Source organism: Bombina bombina, chromosome 6, assembly GCF_027579735.1.
Source record: "Bombina bombina isolate aBomBom1 chromosome 6, aBomBom1.pri, whole genome shotgun sequence".
NCBI classification, from domain to species: domain Eukaryota; kingdom Metazoa; phylum Chordata; class Amphibia; order Anura; family Bombinatoridae; genus Bombina; species Bombina bombina.
This window is the reverse complement of record NC_069504.1, coordinates 352106893-352122299: the sequence shown is the minus strand read 5'-3', so window position 1 is coordinate 352122299 and position 15407 is coordinate 352106893. Positions and strand designations below refer to the sequence as shown.

General features: G+C 36.6%; 1 protein-coding gene across 1 annotated transcript in view; it reads left to right on the top strand.

Annotated features, from left to right (window-relative positions):
• The window catches only part of LOC128662951 (C-terminal-binding protein 2), a 64054-nt gene extending 49142 nt beyond the window's left edge, over positions 1-14912 (top strand). Inside the window, exon 10 of the mRNA XM_053717015.1 lies at positions 8329-14912. Coding sequence (XP_053572990.1) covers positions 8329-8491 — 163 coding nt within the window. The 3' untranslated portion in view covers positions 8492-14912. The remainder of the gene's footprint in view (positions 1-8328) is intronic.
• Positions 14913-15407: the final 495 nt, after the last annotated feature.

Below are 15407 nucleotides of genomic sequence, written 5' to 3'. Positions count from 1 at the left end.
ATGATCTTAAATGGGCAGTGGGAAGCAGCTGTCACTTTTTTACTCCTGTAGTTTAATTTCTTGTAAGCCCCGCCCCCTCACTTAACACTTGCAGTTTTCACATTGTGTCAGCAAATTTGGTGCCTATGTTCTAAAATAAGTTGTCTACCCTGTAGGAATGTGACTACTACGTCACTTCCGGTGACGTAAATCAGCTGCTTGAGGTTTGTGGCGCTCACTGCGCATGCACTAGAGGCCCAACCTTAAAACAGCTGATGACAGACAGATGACATCAGGTTTCAGCTATGAAGTGTCACTATGAGATGCTCAGTGTTCTCAGGGAATGCATTGATGATGATCTCAAGAAGGCCTACAGGAAGCTTGCCCTTAGGTGGCACCCGGGTAAGAGGAAGCTGGGTAGACACTATATTATCGCATTAACCCCTTGGCTGTCCGCTCACCCTGAATTAAGTAACAATAAATTAGCAAACCGCAACCTCACATCTATCACATAAACAGCCTCATGTTTACCCAAGCCTTCCATCTACCTTGGTTATAAGAACAGAATAGATTGCAACCTCACATCTTGTCCACTTTTAGAGAGGTAGTAGAAAAGTGTCTACCCAGCTTCCTCTTACCCGGGTGCCACCTCAGGGCCAGCTTCCTGTAGGCCTTCTTGAGATCATCATCAATGCATTCCCTGAGAACACCGAGCATCTCATAGTGACACTTCATAGCTGAAACCTGAACCATGTTTCCCATAAAATAAGTTGTCTACCAATGAGCTAATGCAATATCTGTTATCTCTGTATCTGTGAAGATGCAGCTCAGTCACCTATTGTCTTAAACAGCTGTTGTAGGAGGTTGGGCCTCTAGCGCATGCGCAGTGAGCGCCACAAACCTCCGGCAGCTGATTTCACGTCACCGGAAGTGACGTAGGTCGCGCATTCCTATGGTAGACAACTTATTTTAGAACACCTGTACTAGAGAGAGGAGCTGGGTGAGATTATATCCACTTTTACTTACCACACAGCCAGGGCTCATCTGATAACTGCAGCACTGAGCTCTGTTCCCTTTTCTGAGGGAGTGTACATTTCTTTCCCTCTGCATAAAGCTTTTTTTCACAGCCTATGATTTTAAATGGGCAGTGGGAAGCAGCTGTAACTTTTTTTACTCCTGTAGTTTACTTCCTTGAAGCCCCACCCCCTCACTTAACACTTGCAGCCTTCACGTTGTGTCAGCAGAGCTGGGGGAGATTTATATAAGAAATTTTTGACATTTTATTTCTGCAACTCATTAGAGCAGAGCTTTCCAAACTTTTCATGTTGGTGACACACTTTTTAGACCTACATCATTTTGCGACACAGTAATTCAGTTGTACCAGCAAACAGGAGGTTAAACTAACTAGTTTTAGGAGATACGGACACATACATAAATTATATAATTACGAAATGTATTTACAAGTAACAGTATGTAAGTATGTGCAAGAATTAAAGAAAGTTTAATAACACCAATAGCTACTTACTATTTTAATGGGATGTATGAGGTTGATGGGATGAACACAGTTTTGGAATATTTGGTGGAATATTAGATAAAGACAATCGCATTTCATCATCAAGCATTTTTAAGCTTCCACTTCCTATCCATATATCAAGAGTAGGAGCAGCAATGCACTACTGGGAGCTAGCTGCAAAAAACCCCACTTCTGACTTCAGCTCAGCGTTTAAGCTGCCACCCTCAGAGCTCTGCGAGTTACACTGATTACTGCCCGCGCTGCAAACACACTGCTATCCCACTCACTAACTACATGTGCAGTCACGAGCCAATTAATGAGACTACACGTGCAGTCAGGAGCCAATGTGCCGCCAAATCCGCCAATGGTAATAGTTTCAGTTCCCACTGAGCTGTGCCAATTGGTTAAGATGATCTGTGACCCACTAGGTATCAATCACGTGTCAACCATGTGATATGCATAGCAGGCAGGTGGAAAGTCAGAAATCAAAAAACAATTTAAAATAAATAAATAAATACATTTAAAAAAATTTGTGCTGAAGCAGGGACACACCTACACACTGCTGCCGACACACTAGTGTGTCCCGACACACAGTTTGGAAAGCACTGCATTAGAGACTCAAAAAAGCAAAACTCCTCCCTGGGCTTAATATAAATAATACAATAAATATACACTGCACCGTCAAGCAGCATGTCTCTGCACAGTGTAAAGTTTAAACTGTGTAAATTAGCTAATGTGTTCTGTCACTAAAACTCGGCTATCTTTAGAGTCAAGCACAGAAAACAAGAAACATATAATACACATCAAACATTTCATTTTCAAGAAACTATTTGATTGTGAGTGCTCATCAGTTCACTTTTGCAGAGCATAGTAGATAATAGAGCAAATTTTTTTTTTTTTTTATTCCACATGCTGCTTTCTACCAAATTAGTTTGGGTTTTTTCCCCCCACAAGAGTATTTTTGTCATTTCTTTCATGTAATTAGCAAGAGTCCATGAGCTAGTGACGTATGGGATATACATTCCTACCAGGAGGGGCAAAGTTTCCCAATCCTCAAAATGCCTATAAATACACCCCTCACCACACCCACAAATCAGTTTTACAAACTTTGCCTCCTGTGGAGGTGGTGAAGTAAGTTTGTGCTAGATTCTTTGTTGATATGCGCTCCGCAGCAGGTTGGAGCCCGGTTTTCCTCTCAGTGTGCAGTGAATGTCAGAGGGATGTGAAGAGAGTATTGCCTATTTGAATTCAATGATCTCCTTCTACGGGGTCTATTTCATAGGTTCTCTGTTATCGGTCGTAGAGATTCATCTCTTACCTCCCTTTTCAGATCGACGATATACTCTTATATATACCATTACCTCTACTGATTCTCGTTTCAGTACTGGTTTGGCTTTCTACTACATGTAGATGAGTGTCCTGGGGTAAGTAAGTCTTATTTTCTGTGACACTCTAAGCTATGGTTGGGCACTTTATATAAAAGTTCTAAATATATGTGTTTAAACATTTATTTGCCTTGATTCAGGATGTTCAATATTCCTTATTTCAGACAGTCAGTTTCATATTTAGGATAATGCATATGAATAAATCATTTTTTTCTTACTTTAAATTTTGACTTTTTTCCTGTGGGCTGTTAGGCTCGCGGGGGCTGAAAATGCTTCATTTTATTGCGTCATTCTTGGCGCGGACTTTCTTGGCGCAAACATTTTTTTTGTAATTTCCGGTGTCATACGTGTCGCCGGAAGTTGCGTCATTTTTTTGACGTTTTTGCGCCAAAAAATGTCGGCGTTACCGGATGTGGCGCCATTTTGGCACCAAAAGCATTTAGGCGCCAAATAATGTGGGCGGCTTTTTTTGGCGCTAAAAAATTTGAGCGTCATTGTTGTCTCCACAATATTTAAGTCTCATTATTTATTGCTTCTGGTTGCTAGAAGCTTGTTCATTGTCATTTTTTCCCCATTCCTGAAACTGTCATTTAAGGAATTTGATCATTTTTGCTTTATATGTTGTTTTTTCTATTACATATTGCAAGATGTCTCAGATTGTCCCTGAATCAGAAGCCACTTCTGGAAAAACGCTTAACTGAGTTTCAGTTCTACCAAAGCTAAGTTCATTTATTTTAAATGTTATAAATGTTTATCTTTAGCTATGGTTTGTAATAAGGTATTATGATATACTTTTACATGCAGAATCCATTAGTGTTTATGCTTTATATATTAACATTCTTACATTTTATGTACAAGAAATATTTAGGAGATTTATAAGAAATATTTTCTGATTCTATTTTAAAGGCTTTGTCTGACTTTGTGCCTTCTAATAAATTTTTTAGGTCTTTTTCACTTCTTTTTTATTTATTGAAGGTTCAAATGACCAACAACATACTGATTTATCCTTCTCTGATGATGTTTTTTTCTCTTTCAGAAATTTTCTTAATCAGATATTGACACTAACAAATCTACTTTTTTATTTTTCTATTATTAAAGTACATTTGTTCTTTGTTGAAAAGGTGTTGATTATTTTGGATATTAAGGTAACTAGTTCTTTAAGACTAGCTGACATTATTTCTGCCTATTTATTTCTTCTGTGTTTTCAGAGGTTTTCTTTCCAATTCCCCATTCTAGGGAATGGAATAGGCTGAGAATTTTCTTTTATTCCTTTTTCAAAGGTTTTAAACTATATTCTTTGCCAGCAGTTAAATTCTATTTGGAGGATTCTCCAATTTATTGGGGCTATCTCTACTTCTTCTAATTATGCTATTGTTTCTATAGCAAAATAGTATTTATTTTCCTTTAGATAGTTGTATCTTATTTATGGAAAATTATTTAGTTTCAGGTACTTTTCTTGGTCCTGTGATTTATTTGGATATTGCAATTGCTTCATTTTTTCTGTTTACTTTAAGATCAAGTATCAGATTATGATTTATTTTAGCATTGTTAAAGGACAACATTTACTAGACTAGGTGCTGTTGCATTTGTCTTGTTGTTTTGCATTTATTGATTATGCAAGTCCACTGTATTGACTGGTCCTTTAAACTGGACTATCATGCTAATAATTCCATTTGTGTCTTCATTTTATTGAATATTTTCGCAAATGAGGGTTAATCTATGTCTTTAGCTATTTTAGCTAGAAGAATTTTGTTCTAAGATAATAAATTATTTGTTTTTATAATTGGATTCAATTCTTAACTGTTACTCTGGGCTTCAAGATTGAGTTCTAAGACTAAAACTTTAAGCTTATACTAGTTTATTTGTTCTTATTAAGGAACGAATTCCTGAGTTCTTTCCCAAGTAACATGTTTGTAATTGGGGTACGAAATCAGCTCCCTAATACTGCGATGTACGTGCCGTATTCCAGCTTGGCTGGTAAGGGGCAGGTTAAGACTTCTTTGAAAATTATTTGGTTCTATTTTGTCCAAATCTCTTTGATTTTATTCCAGTAAGGCTAACACTTTATTTAAGTGTGTTTCTGTCCTATATATTCTGGGTACTGTTGAAGCATGGCTGGGCACCCATGGGGTTCAAGCGCTGCTCAGACCTGGAATCTTCTGGGGTATTTCTTCCAGTTCCTTTTTTAGGAACCGGGTTTGGAGTTTTATTCAAACTATTTTGCCTTTTTATGGTCATTGATAGCATTATTTGTTTCGGATCCCTGGGCAGTAGACATGGTGTCCCAGGGATACGAACTAGAGTTCAAAAGTTTTCCTCCCAGAGGCAGGTTTCTGCTTTCAAGATTATCTGTAGACAAGACAAAAAGAGGGGCGTTCTTCCGCTGGGTAAGAGACCTCTCCGAACTGGGACAGGGATTTTATTCCAATCTGTTCGTGGTTCCCATGAAAAAGGGAACCTTCAGGACAATTTTAGACCTCAAGAGTCTACAAACAAATTCTTCAGAGTACCATCCTTCAAGATGGAAACTATTTGTTCCATTCTCCCTTTGATCCAAGGGGGTCAGTTTATGAAAAAAGTATATTTAAAGGACGCCTACTTGCATGTTCCCATTCTTAGGGATCGTCACAAGTTCCTGAGGTTTGTCTTGCTAGACTAACACTTCCAATTTGTGGCTCTTCCCTGCGGTCTTGCCACAGCTCCCAGAATTTTCACAAAGGATCTTGGATGGTTGTTGACGGTGCTTCGGTTCTGGGGAATTGCAGGGGTGCCCTATCTGGACGACATCAACAGTCCAGGCACCATCCTTTCAACAAGCAAGATCCATGTGGACATTTTGTTATCCTCCCTACAATCTCTCGAGTGGAAGGTGACTTTGGGAAAAATGTTCCTTAATCCCAAATACAAGGGTACCTTTTCTTGGGAACCATAATAGATTCCCTATCCATGAAGATTTTTCTTACAGAAGTCAGGAATTTAAGGAAGATCATCTCTCCCAGGGAGCCTGTTTTCTCAGACCATCTTGGGTGTTTGTGACACAGATGCCATCCTTCTAGAATGAGAAGCAGTCTGGGGCTCCCTACGGTCTTGGGGCATTAGGATTCAGTCAAAATCTGTTTCTCCTATAACCATTCTGGAGCGGAGAGCATTCTACAATGCTTTTCTGTCCTGGGCCCATTTAGCTGCGGTCCAATTTATCAGGACATAATGTCAGTGGCTTGCTTCAGTCATCAGGGAGGAACGAGAGTTCCTTAGTGATGACAGAGGTAGCCAAAACAATTCAGTGCGGAGGCCCATTCCTTCTACAGGGATCTCCATACGGGATTGTTCCCAGCCTGATTGTCAAGTGGGGTCAGCCGGAATTGGCATTCTGTCGCGAAGCCATAAGGACTAAGTTCCCGAGATACGGGTCAACGTTCAGGGACCCCCAGGTGGAACTGATAGATGCTCGGGCGGTGCCTTAGACCTTCAGTTTAGCATACCTATTTCCTCCGTTTGTGCTTCTTCCACGGGTCATTGCTTGAATGAAACAGGAGAGGGCGTCAGTGATTCTCATTGCTCCGGCTTGGCCTCGCAGGATTTGGTATGCAGATCTGGTGGACATGTCATCTCTGCCACCTTGAAGACTTCTGTTGAGGAAGGACCTTATAATTCAAGGGCCCTTCCTTACCTCAATCTAGTTTCTCTGAAGCTGACTGCTTGGAGATTGAACGCTTAATTTTGTTTAAGCAGGGGTTTTTTTCTGACTCGGTCAGAGAGACCATTATTCAGACTCGTAAGTCTGTAACCAGACGGATTTACCATATGATATGGTGTAAATATCTTTGTTGGTGTGAATCCAAGGGCTACTCATGGAGTAGAATAAAGATTCCTAGAATTTTGTCTTTTCTCCAAGAGGGTTTGTAGAAGGGTTTATCGACAAAAAGGGTCGAATCTCTGCCTCATCTATTTTGTTACTTAACGTCTGCCAGATGTTCAATCTTTTGGTCAGGATCAGGCCTGTGTTCAAACCAGTTGCTCCTCCATGGAGTCTTAGTTTGGTTCTCAAAGTTCTTCAAAGGGCTTTGTTTGAGCCTATGCATTCCTTAGATATTAAGTTGTTATCTTGAAAAGTTTTATTTCTTGTTGCTGTTTCTTCTGCTCGTAGAGTGTCAGAGCTCTCGCCATTGCAGTATGAGTCTCCTTACCTTATTTTCCATTCAGATAAGGTAGTTTTTACGTACTAAATTAGGATTTCTTCCAAAGGTTGTTTCTGATCGGAACATTCATCAGGAGATTGTTGTTCCTCCTTTGTGTTCTAATCCTTCTTCTCAGAAAGAACTTCTGCACAATTTGGACGTGGTCTGTGCTTTAAAGTTTTACCTGCAGGCGACTAAGGACTTTAGTCAGTCGTCTTCTTTGTTTGTGATTTTCTCAGGAAAACTTAAGGGACGGAAGGCTATGGCTACTTCTCTTTCTTTTTGACTGAAGAGTATCATACGTTTTGCATATGAGACTGCTGGACAGCAGCCTCCAGAGAGAGTTACGGCTCATTTCACGAGGGCTGTTGCTTCCTCATGGGCATTCAAAAATGAAGCTTCTGTGGAACAGATTTGCAAGGCTGCAACTTGGTCCTCTCTTCACACTTTTTCAAAGTTCTACAAATTTGACACTTTTGCCTCGGCTGAGGCCGCTTTTGGGAGAAAGGTTCTTCAAGCAGTGGTGCCTTCCGTTTAGGTCCCTGTCTTGTTCCTCCCGTATCATCTGTGTACTCTAGCTTGGGTATTGAATCCCATTAGTAATTAAGATGATCCGTGGACTCATCGTGTCATAAAAATAAAATAAAATTTATGCTTACCTGATAAATGTATTTCTTTTTTGACACGATGAGTCCACTGCCCACCCTGTGTTTTTAGACAGGTTGTGGGTTATTGTAAACTTCAGACACCCCTGCACTTTGGCTTTTCTTTTCTCTTCCTAACTTCGGTTGAATGACTAGAGTTGGAGGGAAGGGAGGAGCTATTTAACAGCTTTGCTGTGGTGCTCTTTGCCTCCTCCTGCTGACCAGGAGGTGAATATCCCATTAGTAATTAAGATGATCCATGGACTTGTGTCAAAAAAGAAATACATTTATCAGGTAAGCATAAATTTTCTTTTTTATGGATGGTTTTGTTCACTCTTAACTAAAAATCATACTTGGCATATTACTGTATCAAAGCACATTCATTTGCGTGTAAATGTTTATGCTAAACTAAAAATATGTTCTTGCATAGTCCTGTGGAGTGTGTGTGATTTAATAAAAATGTGCAATGGAAAGCATTGTACTTTTAAGAAATAAAGATCAATTAAGGAGTGTAAAAAAAACTATATTAGATATGTTGAGAGAGATGCTTAAGTGAAAAATTAGTAATTTAAAAGTATAGACTGAATATTTTTTATAAAGTGTTTTTACTTGATTCCTTCTTGTTCTAGGTTTCCACCAGGAGTTGTGAGTGTAGCTGCCCCAGGACATCCATCTTCAGTAGAAGCTCTTGTGGCCTCTTCACATCCCTTAATCCCCTCAGTCTCTCATACCCCTTCCCCTGGTCAGACCAGCAAACCTGATCCAGACAGAGAAATTCCTACTGACCAGTAGCAATACAGCACTCCCCTTTGCCTCCGTGTTTTTTTTTATTGTTTTTTTTTCTTTGTTCAACACCACTCCCATGTTTTGTGTTCAGTCTCCCCTTAATTTTGATTTTGGGGAAGAAACTAGAATTCAGGTTTATTCAGCAGCTTTACATTTGTGAAGAAAAATGAAATCAGGCTGCAAACCCTAAGGTGTATCATCTCTCATCACATCAGAAAGGTGAATGTTTGTATCAATGTCTGGAAACATTTAGATTTTGCCTTTCAACAGATGTATTTTTTAACCAATTAAGTTTTAAGTGAAAAACAATACGGGTGGGTTTTCCTTCTGTGTGCTGGGACAAGCTGATCTTTCCCTGCTTCCACAAGTGCAAGACGTTCCCAGTTGTCTCAGGGAGCTGAGGCATCACCAAATTTTAATATGTGTGTGTATATGTGTGTGTGTGTGTGTGTGTGTGTGTATACATATATATATATATATATATACACTTTGTGTCCACAATATACTCAAGCACCATCAGTGCTAGGAAAAGTTAAAATAGTTATTGAAAATTACTGCAGAATTCCTTACATATTTCACAAAAATAAATTGGCAGATTTAACCGTGGGGGGGGGGGGGGGGCTTGTTGTTTTGAAAGTTTATACTTTTTTTTTTTTTTTTTTTTGCTAGTATTGGAGAAGATAAAATTTCAACTTCTTTATGGGTGTGGCATGCCTTTTGGGTCACAATAAATCCCGAAAATACTTATTTTCTGCATAAAGGCATACCTTAACTTTTTTTTGTTGTTGTTGTAAAGAGAGATTAAGAAAAAAGGGTCATAGACACTGGAGGAAAGTGAAATGTAGAGCTTAAAGGGATAGTCTAGTCAAAATTAAACTTTTATGAATCAAATAGAGCATGTGATTTTAAGCAACTTTCTAATTTTACTCCTATTATCAATTTTTCTTCGTTCTCTTGGAATCTTTATTTGAAAAGCAAAGAATGTAAGCTTAGGAGCCGGCCCATTTATGGTTCATCACCTGGGTTGCTGATTGGTGTCTAAATGTAGTCACCAATCGGCAAGCACTACCAGGCTTCTGAACCATAAGTGGGCCAGCTCCTAAGCTTACATTCCAGCTTTTTCAAATAAAGATACCAAGAAAACAAAGAAAAATAAATAGGAGTAAATTAGAGCATGCAATTTTAAGCAACTTTCTATCTGAATCATGAAAGTTTTTAATTTTGACTAGACAAGCCCTTTAAAACAAATGTGAAATATGGGGATGTTAAAATGAATAATTCTTGCCATGTTGTTCTTTGTACTATTGTTAGTGCAATGTTTTCACCTGTAATTGCTCTGTCATTTGAGATTTGAAGGCTAATCTGTGATAACAGGATAATCTTTCTTCCTTTAATAGTAATTCATTTGAGAGACCTTTAATTTGATCCTTTTTAAATCCTGTGGAAATTTTTGTATAGGAAATTATAAATTGAAAAACGGTTTACATGAACTTTTAAACCATAAACTTTCAAACCACAAAATTATTGAACTAAGGAAACTGAGTAAGATTGAAGTTTTAATAATTCCACAATACTTCTAGATATAACCACTTATGGCACAGATTAAGCTCTTAAAGTGCTATTTAAATGGTGGTGATTCCTAATTCATTGTTGCTTTTTTGAGCGTAAACTTTACAATATTTTTTAACATAATGGAATTATAATTTGTGACAAAGGTTCTTTTACAAAGAGCTGTAGAGGCATGTTGATACAATGCTCTGTGTAGACGTTTAACCAAGCCCACCAGTGTCTTCATAATTACATTTCACACTTGGAAGGCTATGGGAAATGTCATTTGTTTGTGTTACAGCATGGAAGATCTTTCTTATGCTGAATATTAATTGGCTGGGAAGACGGCCTCATTCATTAAATTGGAATAATTCAGTTTAACTGTGTGAGATCATGATAAATCGGGAGAGTGGTTCATAAAATTTATGTACATATGTATATATTACATTTTATAAGTGGTGTTCATTTTTCTTTTTTTCATAACTATCGCAAATGTTATTGCATACCATTCAGTTTATTTATGTACTTATTTTTTGCTTCTATTTGAAACGTTAAGTTAAAGTTTTGAACGTTAATATTTGAAGACTGAAAAAATATATTGCTGAAATATAGCTTTTTTTTTTTTTTAATACAATACTTTGTTAGTTTATTATAGTACATCTGTTAAAAGCCCAGTTAAGGTAAAGTTTAAAATATTCTTGTAGTCCATTAAAAAAAACACATTTGTGATTCTCTCCCCCCCCCCCGTTAGGAAATTAACTGTTCCTCTTTTTCTATTCAATTGACATAAAACATACAGCATATAAAATCTGGTAGTTTAATGCTTTTCTTCTAGTGCTAGAACAGCATTCTACCTAAAAGCCAAATTCCTGCTTTATTAAATATTGGGTCACTGTCCAGTAATTATCTCCCCTTTCTGTGACTTCCGTTGCAGTTTGACGTATGTCTATTTTATGATGCGGTTTGGTATCATCAAAGGGTCAAGAAAACGAAAAAAACTTTTTCCTTTTGATTCATATAGTGTAAAAATGTGTTTCAAAAAAAGTTCCATTTTATTAGTTTACTTTGTTCTTTTGGTATTCTTTGTTGAAAGGTAGGCAGGTTTAGGAGAGACAGCAGTTTTGCAAGAATGCTTTTAAGTTATACATTTACAAGAGCACTAGATGGCAGCAGTGTTTACTGAGATACAATTCTCCACACGTGTACTCTACCTACCTAGGTATTCTCTTCAACAAAAAATACTACAAGAACAAAGTAAATAGTAAACTAAATGGAAACTTTTTTTTTTTTTATTGTACAGGTCATCTGAATAATGACAGAAGCATTTGGGATCTCAAAGCTACATTTCCAACTTCACAATTTACTTCTATTATCTAATGTTCTTTGTTTTTCTTGTTATCCTTTGTTGAAAGCAGGAAGGTACGTTCAGGAGTATGCACGTGTCTGCAGCAGTTTTGCAACAATGTTCTACATTAGTAAGAGCACTAGATGGCAGCACTATTTCCTGTCATGTAGTGCTCCAGGTGTGCACTCTACCTATCTAGATATCGCCAAAAAAGAACAAAGCCAATTTTATAATAGAAGTAAATTGGAAACTTTTTTTAAATTGTATTCTTTATCTGAATCACAGAAAAAAGAATTGGGTTTCATATCCCTTTAATGTAGTCTTTAAAGTGACGAGACTGGAACTAGAGCCACGGCTTTTTCTTCATTTGAGAACCTTAAAATCCTGTTGCTTCTGATTTTAAAATCTTTATGCTTCTGTAGTCCTTTTTTTTAAAAAACAAAACCGTGCTGTAACCGGGGAAAACTGCAACGTTCCAGAAATCTAACATATAAACATTGTTTTTAAACTTTATAGTTTCATCCACATTTTCCCATTAAATGACTTATATATTATTGCATGTTCATATTGGTCCTTCATCTCACTATTTTAGTTTCATAGTTTTGTTATTTCAATGTTTAACTTATAATTATTTTTCTCCTCGTACATGGATTTTATGCAAAAGACTCAAAAGAGCATTCCTAGCCCCCTGCTCATTCATTTTACATTTAGCTTATAGGGATGTTTTCATTGGGGAAACTCAGGAACTTTGAAATACTGCAAAAAAATATATATATATATATTTTTTTTTTAAGTATTTCTTCATTTGTTTTGTTAATGTGTTTTGTTTGTTGTAGACCTACACCAGCAATGTGCGCTATTCCCCCCCTCCATATTTAACTTAGGCAACCTAGGTGCATAGCTGTTTTGTAAAATCAATATTCACAGTTAGGATAAAAAAGTGCATACATCTGATTTTGTTATCACAAAGCTCTGACAAAAAAAAACCAAGAAAAGGTACTATAGGCTGCAAACGGAAAAGGGACAGGAAAGCTAAAATGTAACTTTCATGATTAAGATGGAGCATGGAACTTTAAACTTTCCAGTTTACTTCTATTCTCTTGGTGACCTTTGTTGAAAAGAAGGCTTAGGAGCAACAATGTACTATCTCTGAATGATAGTTTAATTTTTTTCTTAAAGGGACACTGAACCCAAATTTTTTCTTTCGTGATTCAGATAGAGCAGTGTTTTTCAACCAGTGTGCCGTGGCAAACTAGTGTGCCGTGAGAGATCCTCAGGTGTGCCACGGCAGACTGACAACAGTGTGACATATTTTTTAAACTTTGCTTGTTTTTTACTTCCAGTGCAGGGGTAGTTTGTAGGAGGCATGGCATAACAGCACAATACATTCATACATACAGTATGTGTGTGTTTGTGTGTGTGTGTATATATATATGCCGTATTAGGCTACAATGTGTGATTTTTTTTTTTTCAATTTTGGGATGGTGGTGTGCCACAGGATTTTTTAATGTAAAAAAGTGTGCCACGGCAAAAAAAGGTTAAAAATCACTGAGAGAGAGCATTCAATTTTAAGCAACTTTATAATTTACTCCTATTCATTTTTCTTTGTTCTCTTGCTATCTTTATTTGAAAAAGTCCAGGACCCTGGACAGCACTTGTTTATTGGTGGATGAATTTATCCACCAATCAGCAAGAACAACCCAGGTTGTTCACCAAAAATGGTCCGGCATCTAAACTTCATTTTTGCTTTTCAAATAAAGATACCAAGAGAATGAAGAACATTTGCTAATAGAAGTACATTAGAAAGTTTCTTAAAATTGCATGTTCTATCTGAATCACGAAAGAAAGATTTGGGTTCAGTGTTCCTTTAACTGTCCCTTTAAAATTGTTGAAGTAATAACGTAGTGTGATCATTTTTGTTTTACTTGATAAAATGATAAATTGCTTATAAATTATGCATACATTTCCAAACCCCCGCCCCAAAAAATAGAATTAAGTTTTTCAGTACATTTTTTTTTTTTTTTTTTTTTTTTTTTTAAATTTGGTTTTAGTCTTTTGTAGACCACATTTAAATGTTCTTATCTCTAAAACTGAACGTTGACATGTCTAATGTAGGCTTCGTGAAAATACTCTAAATTTTGGGGGTGGTTTTTCAGAGAAATGTTTAATAATTGACATATCTTGAATCCATGTAATCTGTTTTTGGAGTATCTAAACTGTCATCACTGGTGTTTCTTCTGTTTTATAATTAAAATGTTATTTCGAAAATATTTTTTTTTTTATAATGCAATTTAAAGAATACTTAAATAGAGTGGCATATACTTATTTTATTTTTGTATCTATTCATGACAAAGGTTAAAATATAGAAGAAGTATTTTAGTTTTTGGAACTTCATAATGGAAAAAAAACCCTCTTCATTAGTAGAGCAACTACAAGCATGTTCAGAACTGAACATTTAAACCCCTCTATATATGCAGATGTAATAATTTGTTACTGGGATGTCCAGATGTATAGGAAGCCAAACACCAAAGTTTTATTTGAACAGCAGCCCAGCACACAGAAAAAAAAATAAAAAATCTCCACATCCTGTGAAATAACATGTATTTTATCCACTCTCCTTTAAAAGGAGCCTTATTTTATACTGTTCAAAACCAGCTTCACAAATCAGCTCAGTCCAGGACTTTTATGCACCTCAGAATTAAGTACATAATGGGTGTTATTTGTTTAGTGTTTTAGTTCTTAAGAACCATTTCCTCTGTGCGTTTTTTTTTTTTTTTTTTAATATATGTTAATTTCAAAGCAAATGAGCTTGTATGGGGTGGGGGCCCCTTTATGAGGTGTGATCTTTATTCACTGTTTCCACATTAAATATCTGGCACGTGGCTTCATTCCTCATAAAAAGGGGCAGCAATTATTCCAAAAATCCCCTTTTAGCTGGGATTCCGTTATTTAATTTTAATCTCCCCATTACTTTCTCCATCTTTTTTTCATGTTGCATTGGATGTCTAATGGGTTACCTCCTGCAGGGCCTTTGTTTATAATAGTTTGGGTCTCATCCAGTGTGTTTGTCATTGGTGGTGTCCCTGATCTGCATGGAGAGGATTTTAAGAGTATATTTCCCTGTGCAGTGGCCCACATCTGCAATGGGTGATCTTGTTTTTAACCCTGCATGGACTGAGAAGTGACCATGTGTACTAAAGGTGCAGTGTTGTGCGGTCAATCTTGTGTTGGTTTGTTACAGGTTATGCACAGCTGATCAGCTTTTTATAAATTACTCGGAGTGTCAGAAATATATTTTTGTAGACAATGAACAATATGCCTTTTCAGCTGGATAGCTAAAACTGTGAATCATTGAAAAGCTGTCTGTAAACAAGTGTTTTTTTTTTTTCCTTTTTTTCTGTTTTTTTTTTTTTTTTTATTTGACTGCAGAAACTTTAATTTTTCACTTGTAGTATTTAGAAAATGATTTATTAGAGGCTAGTTTTCTGTCTCCTAATCATTTCTCTAATATTTTAATAAAATCCTACAACCAAATGTTTTTTTCATTTGCTTTATTATGTTTTAATGTCAAAAAGATTAAAGTAACAATAACAGTATACATGTGTTTTTTTAACCTTTTTTTTTATTGGGTTTGAACATATGAATATAATAAAATTATACATTTGAACATAAGATATTTTCAGTAGTGCATTTCAACCATCTATTCACAATGCTCATATCCCATTTAAGTCCCAAGTTTGTTCTAGGGAATCAATTTGATAATGATAATATGTAGATTAAACTTTTCCAATACATATTTTATCAAGCTAGTTGTATGTCTTGCAAGTATATTACAATACCTCAATGCAGGATATAGCAATGCCTTACAAAGTGAAAGAATCAGCACCGATATGGAAGCATGTTATGTCATTGATTAATGGCGAGGAGGGCAAAAGGAGAAGGAAAAATAGTTTAACACACAATGGTTCTTGGATACATTTATTTACAGTGGAATAATGTTGAGTGGACATATTTGCTGCTAGATTAAAG